This window comes from Cloeon dipterum, chromosome X (genome assembly GCF_949628265.1).
Source record: "Cloeon dipterum chromosome X, ieCloDipt1.1, whole genome shotgun sequence".
Classification (NCBI taxonomy): domain Eukaryota; kingdom Metazoa; phylum Arthropoda; class Insecta; order Ephemeroptera; family Baetidae; genus Cloeon; species Cloeon dipterum.
Window position 1 is genome coordinate 28,323,560 of NC_088790.1, and position 24,317 is coordinate 28,347,876.

At 35.4% G+C, this 24,317-nt stretch overlaps 4 protein-coding genes and 4 long non-coding RNA genes across 8 annotated transcripts; all 8 read right to left on the reverse strand.

Moving 5' to 3' along the window:
• Positions 1-2,020: 2,020 nt before the first annotated feature.
• On the reverse strand, positions 2,021-4,159 carry LOC135947232 (uncharacterized). Its single transcript, XM_065495926.1, has 11 exons — positions 4,091-4,159; positions 3,985-4,040; positions 3,894-3,929; positions 3,764-3,842; positions 3,544-3,711; positions 3,303-3,491; positions 3,181-3,244; positions 2,996-3,063; positions 2,877-2,941; positions 2,662-2,818; positions 2,021-2,603 (listed from the first exon to the last, which is right to left on the reverse strand). The coding sequence occupies exons 2-11, from the start codon at positions 3,988-3,990 to the stop codon at positions 2,335-2,337; spliced, it is 1,101 nt and encodes a 366-aa protein (XP_065351998.1). The 5' UTR covers positions 3,991-4,040; positions 4,091-4,159; the 3' UTR covers positions 2,021-2,334.
• Positions 4,160-5,245: 1,086 nt separating this feature from the next.
• On the reverse strand, positions 5,246-6,065 carry LOC135945561 (uncharacterized). Its single transcript, XR_010575438.1, has 3 exons — positions 5,987-6,065; positions 5,513-5,645; positions 5,246-5,406 (listed from the first exon to the last, which is right to left on the reverse strand). It is a non-coding gene; the product is annotated as an uncharacterized LOC135945561 (long non-coding RNA).
• Positions 6,066-7,396: 1,331 nt separating this feature from the next.
• On the reverse strand, positions 7,397-7,770 carry LOC135945600 (uncharacterized). Its single transcript, XR_010575443.1, has 4 exons — positions 7,697-7,770; positions 7,555-7,635; positions 7,475-7,502; positions 7,397-7,420 (listed from the first exon to the last, which is right to left on the reverse strand). It is a non-coding gene; the product is annotated as an uncharacterized LOC135945600 (long non-coding RNA).
• A 1,336-nt stretch (positions 7,771-9,106) lies between these two features.
• LOC135947129 (uncharacterized) lies at positions 9,107-12,179 on the reverse strand. Its single transcript, XM_065495727.1, has 12 exons — positions 12,084-12,179; positions 11,941-12,013; positions 11,836-11,891; positions 11,742-11,777; positions 11,610-11,688; positions 11,383-11,550; positions 11,151-11,330; positions 11,027-11,084; positions 9,938-10,005; positions 9,821-9,885; positions 9,599-9,755; positions 9,107-9,539 (listed from the first exon to the last, which is right to left on the reverse strand). The coding sequence occupies exons 1-12, from the start codon at positions 12,123-12,125 to the stop codon at positions 9,274-9,276; spliced, it is 1,248 nt and encodes a 415-aa protein (XP_065351799.1). The 5' UTR covers positions 12,126-12,179; the 3' UTR covers positions 9,107-9,273.
• A 211-nt stretch (positions 12,180-12,390) lies between these two features.
• Positions 12,391-13,265, reverse strand: LOC135945345 (uncharacterized). The gene is made up of 4 exons (XR_010575423.1): positions 13,198-13,265; positions 13,098-13,143; positions 12,978-13,045; positions 12,391-12,539 (listed from the first exon to the last, which is right to left on the reverse strand). It is a non-coding gene; the product is annotated as an uncharacterized LOC135945345 (long non-coding RNA).
• Positions 13,266-17,252: 3,987 nt separating this feature from the next.
• On the reverse strand, positions 17,253-20,201 carry LOC135946736 (uncharacterized). The gene is made up of 15 exons (XM_065495090.1): positions 20,165-20,201; positions 20,048-20,115; positions 19,549-19,709; positions 19,309-19,492; positions 19,178-19,250; positions 19,073-19,128; positions 18,979-19,014; positions 18,849-18,930; positions 18,630-18,797; positions 18,389-18,577; positions 18,268-18,331; positions 18,093-18,160; positions 17,976-18,040; positions 17,762-17,921; positions 17,253-17,698 (listed from the first exon to the last, which is right to left on the reverse strand). Exons 3-15 carry the CDS (start codon positions 19,665-19,667, stop codon positions 17,433-17,435), a joined length of 1,530 nt encoding a protein of 509 aa, XP_065351162.1. The 5' UTR covers positions 19,668-19,709; positions 20,048-20,115; positions 20,165-20,201; the 3' UTR covers positions 17,253-17,432.
• LOC135946374 (uncharacterized) lies at positions 20,148-21,081 on the reverse strand. Its single transcript, XM_065494584.1, has 5 exons — positions 20,996-21,081; positions 20,808-20,940; positions 20,382-20,701; positions 20,265-20,324; positions 20,148-20,210 (listed from the first exon to the last, which is right to left on the reverse strand). Exons 1-5 carry the CDS (start codon positions 21,029-21,031, stop codon positions 20,148-20,150), a joined length of 612 nt encoding a protein of 203 aa, XP_065350656.1. The 5' UTR covers positions 21,032-21,081.
• A 960-nt stretch (positions 21,082-22,041) lies between these two features.
• Positions 22,042-22,743, reverse strand: LOC135945160 (uncharacterized). The gene is made up of 6 exons (XR_010575408.1): positions 22,696-22,743; positions 22,469-22,557; positions 22,325-22,405; positions 22,243-22,270; positions 22,164-22,187; positions 22,042-22,109 (listed from the first exon to the last, which is right to left on the reverse strand). It is a non-coding gene; the product is annotated as an uncharacterized LOC135945160 (long non-coding RNA).
• Between the last annotated feature and the right edge of the window lie 1,574 nt (positions 22,744-24,317).

The following is a 24,317-nucleotide window of genomic DNA, read 5'->3' on the forward strand; positions in this document are numbered from 1 at the left end:
AGTATGTCATCTTTTGGCGTAGAAACAATAATAATTAGTCAAAACATAAAAGATAATCTAAACGATCTTACATTACGTTCACACTTCTTCAAGCAGGGCACCGATTTACACTTGTACTGCGTTTAAAAAAACATTAACCTTGAAAATTTTGTATTAAATCATATTACTTCGCAGAAGAAATAATTCTGGTCAGTGCAGTCGGAACGAATGAGAGTTTTCGTCATCAAGGAAAGCACGAGACACCTTTGCGTCCGAGAAGCCGCCATAATTCCCGTGGGCAGGCTGAACGCAGAGGCATTGATGCGTTTCCGGTCGCCCGCGCACCACGTGTACGCCGCTTTTCCACAGCTCTTCCCTTCGGCCATTCCACTCGTCCAGATGAAAAAGTATTCTGTGTGTTTTCGATTTTGATTACGAAATTTATTGGCACCGCCATTTTGAATATACTGGGGCTTTTTTGTTCACTAATTATCATCTGGTTTACGTCAGGCACGAGGCAATTCAAGTTTTTCTCTCGATCTTCCACTGCAACCAATTGCATTCTACGTTTTGCACACACGACAGCAGCTTCACCAAATTTGGCCTGTTTTTTTACATAAATTTTCAGGTTTTTAATTTCAAGTGGAGCGTTTTTTGTCTTATACTTGGCTCAAGCTTCTGTAAAAAAGGTGGCCGCACCTGAAAATGATATCTCCAAGCTCGAGATTGTTTGAGACGAAAGACATAAGGGCAGCTAAAATATTATGTTTAACAATCAGATAAAAAGTAAAAATTAAATTAACACAAGCACTTGTTTCAAACACTGATGAAAAATCTGTTCAAATTTAAATTTTGTCTTAGATTAAATTTTAATTTTAGTTAGCCAACAGTTTACCCTCTGCCAATGCAGAATTGAGGAAATTCTTGAACGAGTATTGTTTATCTAAATCTATGCAAACTAAAAATTTAAAATACCTTGATTTTCAAATCGTGTATAGAGCAGTCTCCCGTTGTACAATTTTTAAGTTGCACAGATGCATTCTTTGAAGAACAGGAATTCAATCAAAGTTCTATATTACACCAATAGAAATAAATTTTTACGTTTTGTGCTGGAAAGAGCAAGCAGAGCAAAATCACAGGCAGGATCATGTCGACTCTCATTTCATTTGCGAAATCATCAGGAAACAGAGCAGCACTGATTGTGAGCCAGCAGTTTTTCTAAATTATTGGGTCCTATGGATCTGTTAGCTTTTTAGAGGAAATGACGACTATTGCAATTAAATTTTGTGTTGCTTCGTTTCTCGAAATTCAATATATCACATTATTCTGATTTCCACATAGCAATCCATCAGGACCAGCTTTTCAAACATCCTGTTATGTTAGAACGTAAGCCAGGCTACCTCGACTTTTCTACAGGGGGTGCATAACTTTTTTTCGTTTTTTTAAAAGAAAGGCATGAAATAATTGAGTTGCGAGTTTATTGATTCTTACGATATTTTGTTAACTTCAAATTCATTCTCGATTAGAGCGATGTATTATTTACGAATTGTTATGCAAGTAAATTTATTCTGTGGAACACCTAAATTTTAAATTTATGCATATTTCATTTTCTTAGCTCTGCTAAACTCCACATTTGATGACAGTGCGGTGACGAGAGGAACCCGCAATAAATATGTTGCATGCAGATGCAGGTTGCAGTTCAAGCGGGATAATTTTGGCTTGCTCCTCGCAGGTTAACTTAATTGTCGAATTTCTTCATCTAAATTAAAGAATGTATTTGACGAAGCTTCTGAGCAAACTCATCGCGAATAAACTGGGAGGATTAAAAATGACAAATAGCAGTGCGTATGAAAATTTCAGACTCGCTGTAACAGTTTTTTCTGTGCCGAAATGAAATGAGAAGAATCAACTAAATTAATTTTATTGGATGGTCTTGTGATATGTAAATACCATAGGCCTAACTAGAAAAAAAAGAAACAAGGCTTTTTAATAATGATTAAGTTCAATAAAAGGGAACCGTAAAAAATAAAACACGAAAGAGTACAATACTGTCACTTAATGGGACCAAATATTTTTATTTTAAGAGCATAAAGAGGACTGAATCTACTTAAATTTATTTGTTATAAATCAATATTATGAAGTCGGTTGATTTTAAAAGAAAGGATTTTCATTTCTTAAATCTTAAATTTCATCTTGAAAGAGGGTAAACCAATATAAAATACCACAACCTGAAATTTGTAACACACATAAAAATGAAAATAATAAGACTGTCTGCCGAAATTGTACCATCCCTTATTGAACATCCCTGAAATTATCACACGAATAAAAATAAAACAAAATTATTTTTACTCTTTTTCAATTCCTCTTTTTGCACAAAGTTAAAAATGACTCATCAAATGCGCAGAAAAAAACGGGAACGTCAAATAAATTGTCATCTTCAGACATAATGCCGCTTTGCATAAAGTACATGGAATCAAATTCAGCGTTATAATTTACGTAAAGATGAAAGGGATTCTCTTGCATTGGATCAAACAAAGATTTGGGCATCTCCTCTGAGGTGCTGCACCAGCGAGTAACGTTTTCGGAGTCCAAGTAAGTCTCATCCAGGAGAATCGAGTTGGAATCTGAGATTGTATTACTGTAAAATCGATCATTTCAACAAATATGTATTATTATATTCACATAAATCCGAGGCATCATTAATGAGTGGACCGCTCTTGGTTGCGTTTCGCAATAATTTGTTTAGAATTTTCAAGCTAGAGATGCTGGATTCTGTCACAGTGACGAGGCTTCCGTTTGCTCGAGCACACGTGGCGGCTGCAAAAAACGGAGGATAGCGCTGGAAATAATTACAAAAAGATTAAATCATGCAAATGGTTTGTTTGTTTAATTAAAACCTCTTCTTTGTTGACCAGTTTATACATAAAAACGTTTCCCACGGGGGTCGGTACGAAACTTTGCACTTTATTTTTGTTTAATTGATTAAAATATGTATACAGTATGTATTTTCGTTTACCTATCGCCAAGCAAGCTTCCTTGAAAGTCAAAATTTTCGGTCGCAAATATCGGTAGGTGCAGCGTGAGCTGGAAATTTCATCTTATTTAAATTCTTTTTGGCAACTCTCCAAATTATTTCTTGAAGATTTCTTAAATTGTAAAATAAATGACATTAAAAATCATTTTCTGGTCTTATTATATTACCTGATTACGTCCTCTGCATAGGATATTTTATTTACCACCTGTACATATTTTCTGAATTCCGATTCTAGATTTTTAACGATACAAAATTGTTGAGTTTTGTTTTTTTAAAATGATTATCTTACCAGAAAAATTGAGGCTTCCATTATTGTTCATTATTGCACTCATTGCCACCATTCTGCTGTAATCTCTTGGATCAAAAATGCTGCGGAAATCTTTGTTCCAAAATTTTTCCAGTGAATCAGATTTATTTGTGAAGCATTTGATGAAGTCGTGGATGAAAGAACACTCTCCTTTCGAATTATAGTCTTTCACTAGGAAAATAAAAAATAAATCTGCATCACAACGTTTATGAAAGTGTCAAACTTTTCTGGTTGCATTCCATAAATTTATCGAGGGCCTCGTTTACAAACAGGGTTGATTTCCAAGCCTGTTCTTTGCTTTGTTGATTCTTAATCATTTGAAGGGTATCCAAATTATCCGCTCCTCTCTTGAGTAGGCTCATTGAGAATTTATTTGCAATGGAACGAAAATCTAAAAAAATAACAAATAAATAATTTTGCTTCCACGTCTTCTTAATTTTCACCCTGATAGACTTGAGATACTTTAACAGTGCTCAGCAATTTTTCTATCCTCTCCTCCCAAAATTTACTTCCTTCATATATCTGAAAAATTACACATTTTTAAGGAGATGTCTTTAAAGCTGCATTTATTACCAATCCCAGAAGTTGTGCCATGCATGTTGAAAAGCACTGAATAAGAAAAGTAATATTTACTATTGGCTATTTAAAAAACCAACACCAATACCTTCATTTTGTAAGAAAAACTGTCTAAATCAGCGGTGTTGAATTTATTAATTTCATCTAATATATGTGCATCAGTTAAAATTTTATGAAGCACAAGGAAATCTTACTCTGCGAGACTCGATGGGTTAATTTGCATTCGTTATAAATTTCTTGCAAATATGATTCCGCCAATACACGACCCTTTATTATATTTTTATTCACCTTAAATCAAAAACACAGTTGAAGGATTTATGTTATTAACCTCGCAAATCGCTTTCATTGACTTTTCACAGCTCTCAACCTTTAAAATTGAACTTCCAAACAAATTTTGCGCTTTCACGCAGTACTTATTAATTTCTCCTGAAACGAAAAAATTATTATTTTTTTAACAAGAAAGATTTACTGGGTGCTAACCAAGCTTAGATGGATCTGCCGTTTGACTTTCATTAAAATATTCACTTTGTTTAACAAAGTCATTAAATTCAGGTGAACACCATCTAAATGTAAATAAATAACTAAAATATCCACGAAATTCCAAATTTTAATAACAGAGACCTGAATCGGTTGTTTTTACATCCAGAGTTGGTGCCTGATGTCCAGTAGTCGGTATTTTTCTCGAGAAAGCCATTCATGCAAGCTAACTTTTCGTAAGACTGGACCGAGACGAGACGCATTCCCATCGAACAGCAAAAAAATAGAGCATCACTCCACATCATCTATTTGAGAATATATAAATCAAATCTCCCTACCACAGCATAACATAAAATAATCGTCAATTGGTAAACTCACGTGATCTGTAGTAATAAAAAATCGAATCCCGCAAGACGTTTTCCACTTGCCGTCCATCATACAGAGCTCTTTATTTAAACCAAATTTTATTCTAGAAATAACATAATATGTGAACTTACTTAGTATAACCCACTCTCCATTTTCGTATTTTAATGGCGGATTCTAGATTACGACAGATAAAAAATATTATAGGACAAACAACGCTGTAAGAAAAAAGCTAACTGCTGCATAGCAATACGGTTGCTCTGTTACACAGTACGGTAGATCACAGGCAATATCAGCCTTCTGGCAGTTCAGATATTATATTTTATATTAGTCTTAAAACCATATTTTACAACCTCTTTCTCCACGTTCCTTTCCAAAGTGACTAAATCAGTCATCCTATTTCCGTCTTTCTGACAGGCGAAATTTGCAATCGGGAGCGAACACTGCACCTGGCGCACCCCGAATGGCGCCCCTTTCGTGGCGTACTGCCGATCGACCACCAAACAGGAGCCACTGTCCCGCGGGTTCACCGTGTCCCAGAAGCTGTCCTGCGAGTCCCACGGGCCGACGTCGTCGTGCATGCAGAAGCGGTAATGCCCGGCGCACCCCTGCCGCGTCGCAGCCGTCCAGAAACTCGTTTTAATCAACATGCGGTCCTCGGTAGAGTTCTCTTCAAGTTGAATTTTAGAATAGGACATTTTTCAAACATTAAATATATGATTTCTTGTTTCCCGTGCTAATCAAATAAATTAACAAAGAAATAAAATTCAAATCACCAGTTTTGTCGAAGATTTTGAAACTTTTATATGATACTCCAATCGAGTTTAGCGTTAAAAGAAGCTCATCCGTCACTCTGATGGGCTTCATTCCAATGCTGCAGCAGAGCTCCATGTTTTCTGCCCAAGTTATCTTCAAATTAAATTATTTTAAACTTTTGAAAGCAGTATTTTCATATTGGTGCCGCATAAATTGCACATCTTGAATAGTGCGGAAGGGACAGTGCTTTACTAAACATATATTTTTTTTTTAATTTTTATTTTTGGCGCCTGTTATATGTATCATCAATATTTTGAATCCTCTGACCAGGATGAAAATCATTTAATAACAGCATTCAAATACAGCAACAGCTGAGATGTGCTCCATGCATTGTGGTGGGAACTTGGGAAAACGGTTTTTTTCTCCCCTGAACAATTAAAATTTGGAGCTAAGCGCAATTTGTACGGCACCAAGACAAATTTACACTCAATTACTTTCTTTTTTCCAAATATCATGGTCGTGTAAGTGATTGCATCAATTCCCGATTTCCTTCTCCACTCTGCCCAAACACCATCAAGTTTGTTACCTTTGTGATTGCCAGAAAATGAAATGTATCAACCACATATTTTTTATAAAGCTGTACGCGATAAGAATATTGTGTATGTCAAAATGTCTATTAACTAAGAATTGCATGACTGATCACCCAATAGACACTATGTTTCGGAAAATATAAATTTACTAGTGATTCGTGAATATTCTAGAATACAATTATCTCATCAAATTGACCATCTTTTTTTTGATAGTTTGTTATATATCATTTTACAGTTGTAAAAAACATCAGTGCTCAATTAGGCAGCTTCAAATGTATTTGGTTTCACGATTTTATCGATTAAAAACATCAATTTATAAAAATTACTACGCAAAAAATTAAAAAAGTAGATGATTTTTAGGTTTATAAAAATATTTAAATAAAGAAAAAGTTTCTTCACAGATTAGTATTTTTCTAAATGGTTTTAAAAATACTTTCATATTAAGATCTCTCCTTATTTTGTAGTTGACTTAATTTATTCATTTGTTAAATAGTTACTTTTTATCTTTTCCCCCGTTTCATCAAAGTATGCCATCTTTATGTAGAGAGCCTTTAAAAATTTGTCTCAATTTCAAAAAATTCTCATACATTTTTTTCACACGTCTTCGGGCAGGGCACCGTTTTGCACTTGTACTGCGTTTTGTTAATAATAAAATTGAATTCTTTCGATTAGAATACAATTACTTCACAGAAGAAATAATTTTGGTCGGAACAGTCGGAGCGAAAGAGAGTTCTAGTCATCAAGGAGAGTGCGAGACATTTTTGCTTTTGAATTTGAGAAGTCGCCGTGATTTTCATGGGTAAATTGAACGCAGAGGCATTGATGCGTTTCCGGTCGCCCGCGCACCACGAGTACGCCGCGTTTCCACAGCGCTTCCCCTCGGCCATTCCGCTCGTCCAGATGAAAAAGTATTCTGCACGTGTATTAAATATTTATCGTAAATTACACTGGCTCCGCCATTTTGAATTTACTGGGATTTTTTTGTTCATCCATTGTGGTCTGGTTTACGTCGGGCACGAGGCAATTTAAGTTTTTCTCTCGATCTTCCACTGCAACCAGTTGCATTCTACGTTTTGCACACACGACGGCAGCTTCCCCAAATTTAGCCTATTTTATTACTTAAATTTTAAGTTTTTAATTTTAAATGGAATGCTGATCGACACACTTGGCTCAAGCTTCTGTAGAAAAGGTGGCCGCACCTGAAAACGACATCTCCCAGCTCGAGATTGTTTGAGACGAAAGACATAAGGGATGCTAAAATAATTATCATGAAAATAATAAAAATAAAACTAAAAAATAAATTAACACTCGCACTTGCGTCAAACACTGATGAAAAATCTGTTTAAATTTTGATTTTGTTCAATCTAAATTTAATTTTAGCCCACACTTTACCCTCTGCCAAAGCAAAAGTAAGGAAATTCTAGAGTGTGTAATATTAATTTAAATAACCTTAAGTTGAACATTTAAAGTACCTTGATTTTTGAATCGTGAATGGAGCAGTCTCCTGAAGTACATTTTTGAAGTTGCACAGCTTTCGTGGTCAAAGCGGCGTGCTTTGAGGAACAGTAATTTAATCGAGGAACTTTATTATTCCAGATAGAAATAAATTTTTACGTTTTGTGCTGGAAAGACCAAGCAGAGGAAAATCGCAGGCAGGATCGTACCCTTTCTCATTTCACTTGAAACTGACCCATAAAACTCTAAATTACAAAGCAAAAGAGAAAAAGCAATGATTTTAGGGAGGAATTAAAAAATAATTTTTTGAGCAAAAGATAATATTAAATAGATAATTTAACATGGCATGCTACGTTTAAAACAGTAGCAAAAAATTAATAAAATACAATTTTATGATATAACACATGCCACACAAAAGGGGCTGGAGTTTTCATGAATAAATAAATCATTCCTTTAAAATGTACAGATTTAATCAATCGTTATAATTTGCGGTCACACCAAGTCGAGGAATTTTACCTGGAGGACCAAAGCATGCAACCTGCCCGTCGCACGAAGCGTGCAAGTTGCACCAGAGAACTGCTTCAGGAATAATTGGATCCAACAAAATTTTACTTTTTTAAACGTGCCTCTGTCTGGAACTACACTGGGAATCAAATTATTGGTTTAGCGAGTCCACTCGGTGAAACCTGATTTAAAATTTTTATGCGAGCAATGTTGGATTCAGTCACTGTGACGAGGCTTCCGTTTGCTCAGGCGCGCGTGGTGGCCGCTACCGACGGAGGATTTCGCTGCAAAAGGGAAAAATTGGATAAATACTCATCCAAAAGGATAACTCAAGATATTTTACACTTTCTTTTTCAGTGGTTTTAAACATTAACACGTTTTAATCGTGAAGAGAAACGTACATTAACTGTGTTCGTGGTCGAAGCCGCAAGCTTTTTGTTAGAGGAAAAAGAAAGAGGCGAGTCTACGTTCAGGATTCACAATTTTATCGCAAATTCATTTCGGAATGCAACAGTATTGAAAAGTTTTTAAAACGCATTTTTCAGCCTTTTGCGAAGCCGCAGTCTGGTTAAAAGGACGTGACGCTTGCTCGCTTTAATTAATTTTGAATTGCTCTCTTCCACAAAATTTATTGTATTGTGACGTTCATTCTGCTTTCTGGGAAGTTTGAAATGATGCTCATTCCATGGGTGTGGCAACCGTTCTCTCTGCAACACCACGAAAAATGTTATGCCTGGCTGTTCCCTGAAACTTACGGTCCACGCAGAGCCGGGAGGGCTGTCCGACGTAAAGAGCACTCTCCGTTGCCGCCACTGCCGCCGATCTATCTCTATTTAATCTCTCTATCTGCTGCTGGGACAAGCCATTATCAAAAGCCCCTACTCAATATTACTAATTCTGCCTTGCTTATTATTATATTTGCTCTCTTTAATTATCCTTTTTTCTTTATTCTCCGTGATGTAGAAATATGAAGACTCAACTGAATAAATTTTAATTTGTTGATTTTTGAAGTAAATACCAGGCATAACTAAAGCAAATAAAACACAGCCAAAGAATTTTTTCATTTCTTTAATCCTAATTTCGAAAGAGGCGAACCAAAAAATCCCACAACCTGGAAAATTGTAACACGCAATGGAAATAATACGACCATCTGCCGAAATTGTATTTTCCCTCATTGAGCTCTAAATTATAACACGAATAAAGATGAAAGCAAAACATTTTTTTACTCTCTTTCAATTCCTCTTTTTGCACAGAGTTAAAAATGACTCATCAAATGCGCAGAAAAATGTGGCCACGTCACATATATTTTCATCTAGGTAGACAATGCTGGTTAAAATAGCCACGGAATCAGTTTCAACGTGATAATTTAGGAAGAGATAATAGCTTATATCTTGGTATGGTATAAACAAAGAGCTGGGAACCTCCTCTGAGGTGCTGCACCAGCGGGTAACGTTTCCAGAATCCAAATAAGTCTCATCCAGGAGAATCGTGTCAGGAACTGAGATTAATTTACACTAAAATCGATCATTTCAACGAATATTTCTTATTATGTTATACCGAAATCCGTGACATAATCATTGTTCGAACTGCTCTTGGTTTCATTCTGCGAAAATTTGAAAAGAACTTTCATGCTAGAGATGTTGGAGTCTGTCACTGTGACGAGGCTTCCGTTTGCTCGATTACATGTGGAGGCTGCAACCAACGGAGGATAGCGCTGAAAATAATTACAAAAAGCTTAAATCGTGCAAATGGTTCGTTTATTTATATTATTGATAATACATTTTCTTTGTTGACCAGTTTATACATAAAAACGTTTTTCACGGGAGTCGGTACGAAATTTTCCTCTGTATTGGTATTCAAGTGTTTTAAATATCTGCAGTATGTATTTTCGTATACTTATCGCAAAGCAAGAATCATTTAAAGTCAAAATTTTCGGTCGCAAATATCGGTAGGTGCAGCCCGAGCTGGAAATTTCTTCTGATTTAAAATCTTTCTGGCAATAACTCTCCAAATGCAAACCAAGATTAAATTAAATAAAAAAAATTTCACAAATTGTCCTGGTGCCAGTAATATTTTCGAAGAGTATCACCATTTTTGAAAAATTGAAATTTTCCAAAGTTTCTAAAAGTTTCATAATTCCATAAATTTTCTCAGAAATTTTGGCTAACTTAAAATTTAACGAGAGTTTTTCCTGTAAGATACGTCCCTTTTTCCCCTGAGCATTTGTGATTGTAGCGGCGCAACAATCAACCGGGGAGGGAAGAAACCAATTAGGGTTCTCTTCCCCCACAGCCAAAGTTAATGCCATCGTTGCAATTTTTTGATCAGGCTCCGGGGCCGCGAGCTAGAGTGGTCGTTGAATTCTGGAAGACCCAAACTTTATTTTCCTTGTGGCAGAAAAGGACAACAATTAACTTCAACAGTTAAAATTTGAACATTTGTAGAGCTATATGCAACATTGTACCGGCACCAGGACGAAATTGTCAAACATCAGAAAAATCATATTAATTTTGAAACAATGTGAATATTTAAAGAGGAATGATACTGCAAAAGCCAGGAAAATGCTTGTTGCCAATGCATAAACTCGTCCCTTAGGATTCAGTTAAAGTCTAAATTGACCCAAGAAGCGCTGTAATTTTTTGAGAAAATTGGCTGGAAAGTTAGCGTGCTTTTCAAATGGCAATGGCTGTCTCCTTACTTGAAATCCGATTTAATTTCAAAACCAAGAGTTTCCCCAATAAGTGGCATACACAATTGGACAGATCTGGACGAGAGGAATCGGAATATGCCAAGAAAATACGTTCAAGCACTGTAAATCTTGGAGAAAATTGGCAAAATTTGAATTTTACTGTAGGAACGTCTTTTTTATTATTGCAAATTGTTGAACAAATTGTTTATCGGTCAATTGTTTAAGGCATCCAACAAATTAAATAATTTTCAATTGTTGCCCAGTATCATTCCACTTTAATTCTTAAACCAGATTACCTGATTACTTCCTCAGCATAAGATATTTTATTCACCACCTGTAAAGATATTCTGCTTTCTGAATAACAGTTGTTTATATTGATATGATAAGTTTTTTATTTCTTAAAAAAAAAGTTTATTTTACTGGGATTTGACAGAAGACCATACACGAAATCCATTGGCTTCATTCTGCTGTAATCTTTTGGATCGAATATGCTATGGAAATCTTTGTTCCAAAATTTTTCCAGTGAATCAGATTTATTAGTGAAGCATTTGATGAAGTCGTGTATGAAAGAACACTCTCCTTTCGAATTATAGTCTTTCACTAGGAAAATAAAAATTAAATCTGCATCACAACTTTTATGAAATTGTCAAACTTCTCTGGTCGCATTCCCAAAACCTGTCGAGTGCTTCAGTTACAAAAAGGGTCGATTTATAAGCCTGTTCTTTGCTTTGTTGATTATGAATCAATTGAAGGGTATCTAAATTATCCGCTCCTCTCTTAAGAAGACTTAATGAGAATTTATCTGCAATTGCACGAAAATCTAAAAAAAAAAATAAATAAAAAATAAATATTTCGCTTCCGAATCTTCTTAATTTTTACCCTGATAGACTTGAGGCATTTTAAAAGTGCTCAGCAATTTTTCTATCCTCTCCTCCCAAAATTTACTTCCATCGTATATCTGAAAAATTACATATTTTTTAAAGGAGACGAGTAAAAAGATGCAATTATTACCAGTCCCAGAAGTTCTGCCATGCATGTTGAAAAACACTTAATAGGAAAATATTTTTACTCTAAGGCCTGGCAAATTAAAAACAACACTAAAAACCTTCATTTTGTAAGAAAAACTGTCCACGTCAATGGTGTTGAATTTACTGATATCTCCTGACCTCTGTTTGTTATTTAAAATTTTTGAAGCTAAAGAAAATCTTACGCTGTGAAACTTGATGGGTTAATTTGCATTCATTATAAACTTCTTGCAAATACGATTCTGCCATTACACGAACCTTTTTTTTTATTATTTTTCCTTTTGTCAATAACCACGTAGTTAAAGTACATATTTTTTGTGTTATTTACCTCGCAAATTGCCTTCATTGGCTTATCACAGCTCTCAACCATTAAAATTGTACTTCCCAGCTTAAAATTTTGAGCTTTCACGCAATACCAATCAATTTCTCCTGAAACAAAAATAAATTTTATTTTGAAGAAGAAAGATTTAATGTATGCTAACCGATCTTAGAAGCATTCGCTGGTAGACTCTCGTTAAAATATTCACTTTGTTTAACAAAGTCATTAAATTCAGGCGAGCACCATCTAAATTTTAACTGATTTAAAAAAAATCCTTTAAATTCCAAATGTTTATATTATCGACCTGAATCGGTTATTTTTACATCCAGAGTTGGTGCCCGACGTCCAGTATTCGGTATTTTCCTCGAGAAAGCTATTCATGCAAGCTAACTTTTCGTAAGACTGGACAGAGACGAGACGCATCCCCAACGAACAACAAAAATTTAGAGCTGCATTCCAATTTAGCTAGAAGAATTTATATCTATGTTATATAAACAAATTGCAGTAGAAATTGCATGAATAATCAATAGTGCGTTACTGGCGAAAAGGAAAACCAGAGAAATCCATAAAATTCATCCTTGTCGAAATCGACAACTGGATTTTTAGACTAATCGCTCAAATCTTGATTTAAAAAATAACTGATTGTTTGCAAGGGGGTTGTAATGCCATTAGATTTGATGCGGTCTTCGATTTTTTAATTATTGCGTGCTGTGCCCTTTGCATCGAGAGTGGTCCAGTCCGCAGCCTCTGCCGCACGCACAAAGTCTTCATCTAACATTCTAGAGTGCACTCTTTTTCACGCTCATTGTCCTGTTTTTGTAATTTTTGGAGAAGGAATGCATTCCACCCGCCGAATTCTTTAAGCGGAACGAAATGTAGCTAACACTTGGTAAACTCACTCACTTGATATGTAGGGATAAAAAATCGAATTCCACAAGACGTTTTCCACTTGCCCCCCAGCAGAGAGAGCTCTTTAACAAAATCAAAACTAATTTTAAATATAGTAAAGTTTATATATAATACTTAGTAAAACCAGTTCTCCATTCTCATATTTTGATGGGGTCACGGTCTATATAATGAGAAATAGAAAAAATATCGGACAGAAGGAAAGAAAAAAGCAAACTGATGGCATGCAATATGGTTGCTCTGTTGCACAGAGTGGTAGATCACAGGCAGTATTAGCATTCTGCTAAACCAGATATTATATTTTTATATATTAGCAGAAACCATATTTTACTACCTCCATGTCTGCGTTCCTTTCCAAATTGACTAAATCCGTTATCTTATTTTGTCCGTCTTTCTGACAGGCGAAATTGGCAATTGGGACTGAGCACTGCACCTGGCGCACCCCGAACGGCGCCCCTTTCGTGGCGTACTGCCGGTCGACGACCAAACAGGAGCCACTGTCCCGCGGGTTCACCGATTCCCAGAAGTTGTCCTGCGAGTCCCACGGACCCACGTCGTCGTGCAAGCAAAAGCGGTAATGCCCGGCGCACCCCTGCCGCGTCGCAGCCGTCCAGAAACTCGTTCTAATCAACTTGCGGTCCTCGGTTGAGTTCTCTTCAAGTTGAATTTTAGAATAGGACATTTTTCAAACATTAAATCTATGATTTCTTGTTTCTCGTGCTAATCAAATAAATTAAAAAAGAAATAAAATTCAAATCACCAGTTTTGTCGAAGATTTGGAAACTTTTATATGATATTCCAATCGAGTTTAGCGTTAAAAGAAGCTCATCCGTCACTCTGATGGGCTTCATTCCAATGCTGCAACAGAGCTTCATGTTCTCTGCCCAAGTTACCTTGAAATTAAAATATTTTGAAATTTTTGAAATCCATATTTAAAATAAAAATACTTTCTTTTTTCCAAATACCATGGTCGTGTAAGTCATCGTATCAATTCCCGATTTCCTACTCCATTCTGTCCAAACTCCATCAAGTTTGTTACCTTTATGATTGCCAAATATTGAATTTTATCGAGTCAACCTAATTAAACTTAAAAAAAGCTCAAAAATGTTTAAGTACATATTGCCATTCATGATTTATCGTCTGGAAAAATATTGTTTTTAAATTTACTATATTTTCCATGCATAAAAATTAAAAAAGGCCAAGTAAATAAGAAAAAGATCACACTCTGAATTGCTTTGCAGCGAGGAAAATTAAATTAAGATGGTCAGCTATTTGAAATAGTATTGTACACATACTCTTTTCGGTTTTTACTCAGAAATGGTAAAGATTGACGTTTTCGATTGCTGATTCGGAAATCTTTTGCAGCAAATAATACAGTTATGCATTTTCTTTTGGATGTAAATTACTGCTGATGATATATCTGTTGCGAAAAAGTGTCATTTGAATTTTCCTCATAAATTTGTCACGAATATAATTTAATTTTAAAATCAAGAATTAAATCAGGTATGTCCATGCTTTACTTCCTTGTTTTAAGAGTGAATTTGTAGTTGACTAAAACATCATTCAAAAGATAATTTGTTAAATAGGTACTGTTTATCCTGTTCCCTGTTTCTTCAAAGTACGCCATCTAATTGTACCGGGACATTAAAATTTGTCTAAATTTAAAGAATTCCATACATTGGTTTCACACGTCTTCAAATAGGGCACCGTTTTGCATTTGTACTGCGTATATAGTTAAACATTAAAATAATTGAAGCTTATAGCGTTTGAATTAGAATAAAAATACTTCACAGATGAAATAATTTTGGTCGGAACAGTCGGAGCGAAAGAGAGTTCTTGTCTTCAAGGAGAGTGCGAGACACTTTTGCTTTTGAGTTATAGAAGTCGCCGTGATTTTCATGGGCAAGTGGAATGCCGACGCATTGATGCGTTTCCGGTCGCCGGCGCACCACGAGTACGCCGCGTTTCCACAGCGCTTCCCTTCGGCCATTCCGCTCGTCCAGATGATCAAGTATTCTATATGTTTCAAATTTTCATTAAGTGCTTTATTTTCTCCACCAATATGAATTTACTGGGGTTTCTTTGTTCATAAATTGCGGTCTGGTTTGCATCAGGTATGAGACAATTCAAGTTTTTCTCTCGATCTTCCACTGCCACCAATTGCATTCTACGTTTTGCACACATGACGGCAGCTTCCCCAAATTTAGCCTATTTTATTGAATATAATTTAAGCTTTTTAATTTCAAATGGAGCGTTTTTTTAACATACTTGGCTCAAGCTTCTATAAAAAAGGTGACCGCACCTGAAACCGACATCTCCCAGCTCGAGATTGTTTGAGACAAAAGAAATAATAATTGCATCTAAAATAAATAAATATTCAAATCAGAGAACACTAAAAATTAATTTAACACACGCACTCGCGTCAAACACTGATGAAAAATCTGTTTAAATTTTGATTTTGTTCAATCTAAATTTAATTTTAACCAAAAACTTTACCCTCTGCCAAAGCAGAAGCGAGGAAATTCTAGAGTGTGTACTATTAATTTAAATAACCTCTAGTTGAACATTTAAAGTACCTTGATTTTCGAATCGTGGATAGAGCAGTCTCCTGAAGTACATTTTTGAAGTTGCACAGTAGCTTTTGTGGTCAAAGCGGCGTGCTTTGAGGAACAGTAATTTAATTGAGGATCTTTATCATAGCAAGAGAAAAAAAATTTACGTTGCGTGCTGGAAAGATCAAGCAGAGGAAAATCGCAGGCAGGATCATTTCACTTGAAACTGAAACAAAAACCGCTTTATTGAGAAAGCAAAATATAAAATACAATAAAATTTTGGCAGGAATTTAAATAAAAATTATTCGTTGAGTAAAAGATAATTCAACAGAACACCAACGGCATGCTATTTTGAATAACAATAGCAAAATATTCAAAAATAAAGCATACGACAGTTAAAGCGGCTGGAACGTTTATGAAATCGTTCCTTTAAAATGTACAGATTTAAACAATCGTTATAATTTGCGGCCACACCTAGTCGAGGAATCTTACCTGGAGGAGCAAAGCATGCAACCTGCCCGTCGCACGAAGCGTGCGAGTTGCATAAAAATAAGCCATTTTAACATTTAACAATTAAGGCTTTGCACATCGCCGAAAAATTTGGGAACCTCCACCAAGCACTGAATCAATTTCTACTAAATAATATTGGTAAAGAAAGTAAAATATCTGCTTGGTAGAGTTTCGTAAAGAAGTGGGAACCTTTTCGTAAGTGCTGGCTGCACCAGAGAACTGCTTCAGGAATAATTGGATCCAACGAAATTTTTCTTTTTAAATGCGCCTCTGTCTGGAACCACACTGAGAATCAAATTGTTGGTTTAGTGAGTCCACTCGATGAAATCTGATTTAAAATTTTTATGCGAGCAATGTTGGATTCAGTCACTGTGACGAGGCTTCCGTTTGCTCAGGCGCGCGTGGTGGCCGCTACCGACGGAGGATTTCGCTGCAAAAAGGAAAAAATTGGATAAATACTCATCCAAAAGGATAACTCAAGATATTTTACATTTTCTTTTTTAGTGATTTTAAACATTAACACGTTTTCCGCGGGAGTTTTAATCTAAATTGTATTCAGTTGAACTCCATTCGTGATCGAAGCTGCAAGCTTATTGTTAGAGGAAAAAGAAAAAGGCGAGTGTACGTTCAGGATTCACAATTTTATCGCAAATTCATTTCAGAATTTAACAGTACAGAAAAGTTTTTAAAATGCATTTTTCAGCCTTTTGCGAAGCCGCAGTCTGGTTAAAAGGACGTGACGCTTGCTCGGTTTAATTAATTTTGAATTGCTCTCTTCCACAAAATTCATTGTATTGTGACGTTCATTCTGCTTTCTGGGAAGTTTGATATGATGCTCATTCCATGGGTGTGGCAACCGTTCTCTCTGCAACACCACGAAAAATGTTATGCCTGGCTGTTCCCTGAAACTTACGGTCCACGCAGAGCCGGGAGGGCTGTCCGACGTACAGAGCACTCTCTGTTGCCGCCACTGCCGCCGATCTTTCTCTATTTAATCTCTCTATCTGCTGCTGGACCAAGCCATTCTCAAAAGCCCCTACTCAATATATTACTAAGTCTGCCTTGCTTATTATTATATTTGCTCTCTTTAATTATTCCTTTTTCTTTATTCTGTGATACAGAAATATGAAAACTCAACTGAATAAATTATATTTTATTGAATTTTGAAGTAAATACCAGGCATAACTAAAGCAAATAAAACACAGCCAAAGAATTTTTTCATTTCTTTAATCCTAATTTCGAAAGAGGCGAACCAAAAAAATCCCACAACCTGGAAAAGTTTAACACGCAATGGAAATAATATGACCATCTGCCCAAATTGTATTTTCCCTCATTGAGCTCTAAATTATCACACGAATAAAGATGAAAGCAAAACATTTTTTGCTCTTTTTCAATTGCTCTTTTTGCACAGAGTTAAAAATGACTTGTCAAATGCGCAGAAAAATGTGGGAACGTCACATAAATTTTCATCTTGAAAGATATTGCTGAGGAAAATAAACATGGCATCAGTTTGAACGTTATAATTTAGGTAGAGATAATAGCTTATCTCTTGGTTTGGTTTAAACAAAGAGTTGGGAACCTCCTCTGAGGTGCTGCACCAGCGAGTAACGTTTCCAGAATCCAAGTAAGTCTCGTCCAGGAGAATCGAGTCAGGAACTGAGAATAAATTGCAGTAACATTGATTAATTCAACATATAATAATTATTTTGTTATACCCACCTAAATGCATCATGTCATAGTCATTGCTAGAACTGCTCTTGGTTGCGTTGAGCGAAAATCTGTTAAGAATTTTCATGCTTGCGACGTTGGAGTCTGTCACTGTGACGAGGCTTCCGTTTGCTCGAGCACACGCGGCGGCTGCAACCAACGGGGGATAGCGCTGAAAATAATTATTAAAAGATTAAATCGTGCAGTTGGTTCGTTTGTTTGATACCTTTTCATTGTTGACGTGTTTATACATTAAAATGTTTTCCACGGGAGTCGTTACGAAATTTGTGTCTGTATTAGTATTCAAGGGTTTTAAATATCTACCGTAAGTATTTTTGTATACCTTTCGCAGAGCAAGCATTATTAAAAGTCAAAATTTTCGGTCGCAAATATCGGTAGGTGCAGCCCGAGCTGGAAATTTTGTCTTTTTTAAATTCTTTCTGGCAATAATTCTCCAAATGATTTTTTTTTAAATTTAACTATGATAGGAAGATTATTTTCTTAAACAATATCATTACCTGATTACTTCCTCATCATAAGATATTTTATTCACCACCTCTACAGATTTTTTGCTATCTGAATCTAGTTGTTTTTATTGACAGGATGATTTTCGTTTCATAATTAAAATGTTTATCTTACTGGGATTAAAGATCATTCCATAAATTACATCTAGTCCATCCATTGGCACTAATTTGCTGTAATCTTTTGGATCGAATATGTCATGGAAATCTTTGTTCCAAAACTTTTCCAGTGAATCAGATTTATTAGTGAAGCATTTGATGAAGTCGTGGATGAAAGAACACTCTCCTTTCGAATTATAGTCTTTCACTAGGAAAAAAAATTAAATAATTCTGTATCAAAACATATGAAAGAGTCAAACTTTTCTGGTTGCATTCCCAAAACCGGTCGAGTGCTTCAGTTACAAAAAGGGTTGATTTCCATGCCTTTTCTTTGCTTTGTTGATTATAAATCAATTGAAGTGTGTCTAAATTATCTGCTCCTCTCTTGAGAAGACTTAATGAGAATTTATTTGCAATTTCACGAAAATCTAGAAAGATCACAAATAATTATTTTACTTCCATATTTTCTTAATTTTTACCCTGATAGACGACTTGAGGCATTTTAAAAGTGCTGAGCAATTTTTCTATCCTCTCCTCCCAAAATTTACTTCCATCGTACATCTGAAAAATTACATATTTTTAAGGAGATGAGTAAAAAGATGCAATTACCAGTCCCAGAAGTTCTGCCATGCATGTCGAAAAACACTGAATAGGAAAGTATTGTTACTCTAAGGCTTGGCAAATTAAAAACAACACTAAAAACCTTCATTTTGTAGGAAAAACTGTCCACATCAGTGGTATTAAATTTACTGATATCACCTGATATCTGTGTGTTAGTTAAAATTTTTGAAGCTAAAGAAAATCTTACGCTGTGAAACTTGATGGGTTAATTTGCATTCATTATATATTTCTTGCAAATATGATTCTGCCAATACACGAACCTTTTTATTAATTTACCTTTCGTTATAACCTCATAGTTAAAGGATTCATGTTATTTACTTCGCAAATTGCCTTCATTAACTTTTCACAGCTCTCAACCTTTAAAGCTGTCCTTCCCAACTTAAAATTTTGCGCTTTCACGCAATACATATTGTTTTCTCCGATCTTATATGCATTCACTGGTAGACTCTCATTAAAATATTCACTTTGTTTAACAAAGTCATTGAATTCAGGTGAGCACCATCTAATTTTTAACTGATTAAAAAAATCCTTTAAATTCCAAATGTTTATATTATCGACCTGAATCGGTTGTTTTTACATCCAGAGTTGGTGCCTGACGTCCAGTACTCGGTATTTTCCTCGAGAAAGCCATTCATGCAAGCTAACTTTTCGTAAGACTGGACAGAGACGAGACGCATCCCCAACGAACAACAATAATTTAGAGCTTCACTCCACGTTACCTGTAAGAATTCGAAAATCGACTGGATTTTGAGACTTACCACTCTATTCTCGACTGAAGTAAAATTAATAACTGATTTTGTGCATTGCCAGAAATAAGATGTGGTCTAAGATTTTTTTAATTATTATTGTGTTTGAGAACCATCCTGATTTTTTTGTAGATTTTGTAAGGTTGCTATAGAGGTGTTGAAATAGTCAAGTTTGTCGTTAACAAAAATCAATACTTTTTTTCGGAATATTGGTGTGAATTCTAGAAAAACAATTCCGGTGAATAATTAAAATATCTAAATTGCACGATCGGCCAATGCTAACAAGGTTCTTGAGAAACAAATCAACTCACAGGATATATAGGGATAAAAAATCGAATCCCGCAAGACGTTTTCCACTTGCCGTCCAGTGTAGAGAGCTCTTAAAGATTCAATCAAAATGTGTTTAAAATATTATGAGGTGAACGTACTTAGTAAAACCCGTTCTCCATTCTCATATTTTGATGGGGTCACGGTCTATATAATGAGAAATAGAAAATTTATCGGACAAAAGGGAAGAAAAAAGCAAACTGATGGCATGCATAATTGTTGCTCTGCGCAGTAGGGTAGATCACAGCCAGTATTAGCCTTCTGCCAGATCAGATATTATATTTTATATTAGTATTATTGTTAACCATATTTTACAACCTCCATGTCTGCATTCTTTTCCAAATTGACAAAATCTGTGATCCTTTTTCCATCTTTTTGACAGGCGAAATTGGCAATTGGGACTGAGCACTGCACCTGGCGCACCCCGAACGGCGCCCCTTCCTTATTGGCGTACTGCCGGTCGACGACCAAACAGGAGCCACTGTCCCGCGGGTTCACCGTGTCCCAGAAGCTGTCCTGCGAGTCCCACGGGCCGACGTCGTCGTGCATGCAAAAGCGGTAATGCCCGGCGCACCCCTGACGCGTTGCAGCCGTCCAGAAACTCGTTTTAATCAACATGCGGTCCTCGGTAGAGTTCACTTCAAGTTGAATTTTAGAATAGGACATTTTTCAAACATTAAATCTATGATTTCTTGTTTCTCATGCTAATCAAATAAATTAACAAAGAAATAAAATTCAAATCACCAGTTTTGTCGAAGATTTTAAAGCTTTCATATGACACTCCAATCGAGTTTAGCGTTGAAAGAAGCTCATCCGTCACTCTAATGGGCTTCATTCCAATGCTGCAGCAGAGCTTCATGTTCTCTGCCCAAGTTACCTTGAAATTAAAAAAAATTGAAATTTTTGAATTCAATATTTACAATAAAAAATACTTTCTTTTTTCCAAATATCATGGTCGTGTAAGTCATCGTATCAATTCCCGATTTCTTTCTCCATTCTGTCCAAACTCCATCAAGTTTGTTGCCTGTATGAACGCAAAAAAATTAAATTAATAAAGTGAACCAAAATACATTTACAAAAAAGCTAGATGCTATAAGAACAGTGTGTCCAAAATGTCTATTGATAGGGAATTTATTTTATGGATATTAAAAAGTTACTTGTGATTACTGAATTTTTAAAAGTAAAATTTTCTCCTTCGTAGTTGTTAGTAAAATCAGCTCTTATTTAGACGCATTTGCTCTTTTCATATTTAATTTTTATTCTAAACAATTTTGTAAAATATTTACTGCTTATCCTTTTTCCTGTCTCTTCAAAGTATGCCATCTTTGTGAAGTTAGGGAGATTAAAAATTTGTAAAAATTTAAATAAATTCTCATACATTGGTTTCACACGTTTTCAAGCAGGGCACCGTCTTGCACGTGTACTGCGTTTTGTTAATATTAAAATTAAATTCTTTCAATTAGAATACAATTACTTCACAGATAAAATAATTCTGATCGGAACAGTCGGAACGAAAGAGAGTTCTAGTCTTCAAGGAGAGTGCGAGACATTTTTGCTTTTGAATTTGAGAAGTCGCCGTGATTTTCATGGGCAAGTGGAATGCCGACGCATTGATGCGTTTCCGGTCGCCGGCGCACCACGAGTACGCCGCGTTTCCACAGCTTTTCCCTTCGGCCATTCCGCTCGTCCAGATGATCAAGTATTCTATAGGTTTTAAAATTTCCTTATGCGCTTTATTTTCTCCACCAATATGAATTTACTGGGGTTTTTTTGTTCATAAATTGCGGTCTGGTTTGCATCAGGTATGAGGCAATTCAAGTTTTTCTCTCGATCTTCCACTGCCACCAGTTGCATTCTACGTTTTGCACACATGACGGCAGCTTCCCCAAATTTGGCCTATTTTATTAAATATATAATTTAAGCTTTTTAATTTCAAATGGAGCGTTTTTTGACACACTTGGCTGAAGCTTCTGTAAAAAAGGTGGCCGCACCTGAAACCGATATCTCCCAGCTCGAGATTGTTTGAGACAAAAGATATAAGGGCATCTTTAAAAAATGTATAAATCAGAGAAAAAGAATAATATAAATGAAAACACGCACTTGCGTCAAAAACTGATGAAAAATCTGTTTGGATTTTAATTTCATTAGATCTGAATTTAATTTTGGCCAAACATTTTACCCTCTGCCAATGCAGAAGTTTGGAAATTCTAGAATATGTATATTTATAATTTAAATAGCCTTTAGTTGAACATTTTCAGCACCTTGATTTTCGAATTGTGGATAGAGCAGTCTCCTGTTGTACATTTTTGAAGTCCCGCCGCTTTCGTGGTCATAGTCGCATGCTTTAATCGAGGAACAGAGCAATTTAATCTTTATTAAATAACCAAACAGATATCAGTTTTTACATTTTGTGCTGGAAATACCAAGCAGAGGAAAATCGCAGACAGGATCATATCCACTCTCATTTCACTTGCGAAATCATCACGAAACGGAGCTATAAGCATTTTTTATATTGTTATTTCCAGCCTCTAAATTTCCACCAAACATGCTTATGCCTTGAAGTTAAAGCACAGAATCAATTTCTACTAAATAATATAGGTGAAGAAAGTAAAATATCTGTTTGGTTGAGAACCTTATCTGACGTGCTGCACTAATATAGTGACTTTCATCCAGGAGAACTGCAACAGGAATTGTAAATAATTGGAAATTTTACTCTTGTAATGCACCTCTGTCCGGAACTGCACTGAGAATCAAATGATTTGATTGTGTTGAGTCCACTCGATGAAAATTGATTAAAAATTGTCATGCGATCATCAATGTTGGATTCCGTCACCGTGACGAGGCTTCCGTTTGATCAGGCGCGCGTGGTGGCCGCAGCCATCAACGGAGGATTGAAAAAATATTCAGGTACATATTCAGTCAAGATATCTTTGGCTGTTTCGACGAATTTAAACAGTAACACGTTTTCCATGGCAGTTTTAATAAAATAAAATATGCTGTAAATAAATTAAACAACACAGTTGATAAATCGTGAGTGGAGCAGTCTTCTGATTTATATTTTTTTAATTGAACACTGCTTTCGTGGTGCTGCATGACACGCGTGTACTTTCAGGATTAAAAAATCTTATGTTTGGCTTCAAAACGCCTAAAAAGAGGAAAATCGCAGTGTGAGGATAATTCATTTTACAAATCTTAACTTTTTCGCATAATAATTTTTTGCAACGAAGCAGCACTCAAACTGATAATTTTTGAAATATATTTTTCAGCCTTTTGCAAAGCCGCAGTCTTGGTAAAAGGATGTGACGCTCGCTCGTTTTAATTAATTTTGCGTTGCTCTATTCCACAAAATTCATTTTACTGTGACGTCCATTCTGCTTTCCGGGAAGCTGAATGATGATATAGTTTATTCCATGGGAAACTGAAATGAGGCCCTTCATATTGGCAGGCATTATCGATAAATTATAGTTTGATAACAAGAATAATTATCTGGGTCTTATTATTTGATTCTTACGATTTTGAGTTAAAATTTAAAGGCAATAATTATCAATTGTTGGGAAAGGGAATTTTCTTTGGACCATAACAATTGAATTGTAAGCATAATTTATTTTCTTACAATTATAGCACTGCTTGTAAAATTACACAATGGATGACAATGGCTACGAGAGTTCAAATGGGAATATTGTAGCTTGCTCCTCGAAGATTAACTTAATTCTAGAATTTCTTCATTAAAATTTAAATGTTACTTAAAGTGGAATGATACTGGGCAACAAATTAAAATTATTTGAATTGTTGGATGCCATAAACAATTTGTTCAACAATTTGCAATAATACAAAAATGACCTTCCTACAATAAAAATTCAAATTTTGCCAATTTTCTCAAAAATTTCGAGTGCTTGAACATATTTTCTTGGCATATTCCGATTCCTCTCGTCGAGATCTGTCCAACGGTGTTATTGGGGAATCTTTGGTTTTGAAATTAAATCGGATTTCAAGTAAGGAGACAGCCATTATACCATTCGAAAAGCACGCTAACTTTCCAGCCAATTTTCTCAAAAAATTACAGTGCTTCTTAGGTCAATTTAGGCTTTAACTGAATCCTAAGGGACGAGTTTATGCATTGACAACAAGCATTTTCCAGGCTTTTCCAGTATTATTCCTCTTTAAATTGTTATCATATAATTCTTGTATTTTTCCTATCCTATACACTTTCTCGCAAACTGCGTAGTACAATTATAAACACAAAAGGGTGTGAAC

Excerpts from the sequence above, each read along its gene's own strand:
- LOC135947232 (XM_065495926.1), bottom strand. Across the intron at positions 3,712-3,763 it reads AGTATCTCAAGTCTATCAGG|ATTTTCGTTCCATTGCAAAT; the intron begins GTGAAAATTAAG and ends TTATTTTTTTAG. Across the intron at positions 2,942-2,995 it reads GGAAGCTTGCTTGGCGATAG|TGCAAAGTTTCGTACCGACC; the intron begins GTAAACGAAAAT and ends ACAAAAATAAAG.
- LOC135947129 (XM_065495727.1), bottom strand. The coding sequence starts at position 12,125 with ATGGTTGAGAGCTGTGATAAGCCAATGAAGGCAATTTGCGAG. Across the intron at positions 11,331-11,382 it reads TTGGGAATGCGACCAGAGAA|TGAAAGACTATAATTCGAAA; the intron begins GTTTGACAATTT and ends TTATTTTCCTAG. Across the intron at positions 9,540-9,598 it reads TGATTATGTCACGGATTTCG|TTCCTGACACGATTCTCCTG; the intron begins GTATAACATAAT and ends AATTAATCTCAG.
- LOC135946736 (XM_065495090.1), bottom strand. The coding sequence starts at position 19,667 with ATGCGTCTCGTCTCTGTCCAGTCTTACGAAAAGTTAGCTTGCATGAAT. Across the intron at positions 18,931-18,978 it reads TGGCAGAACTTCTGGGACTG|ATGTACGATGGAAGTAAATT; the intron begins GTAATTGCATCT and ends GTAATTTTTCAG. Across the intron at positions 17,922-17,975 it reads AACACGTCAACAATGAAAAG|CGCTATCCCCCGTTGGTTGC; the intron begins GTATCAAACAAA and ends AATTATTTTCAG.
- LOC135946374 (XM_065494584.1), bottom strand. The coding sequence starts at position 21,031 with ATGACTTACACGACCATGATATTTGGAAAAAAGAAA. Across the intron at positions 20,941-20,995 it reads TGATATTTGGAAAAAAGAAA|GTAACTTGGGCAGAGAACAT; the intron begins GTATTTTTTATT and ends TTTAATTTCAAG. Across the intron at positions 20,702-20,807 it reads TAAAATCTTCGACAAAACTG|TGAACTCTACCGAGGACCGC; the intron begins GTGATTTGAATT and ends TTCAACTTGAAG.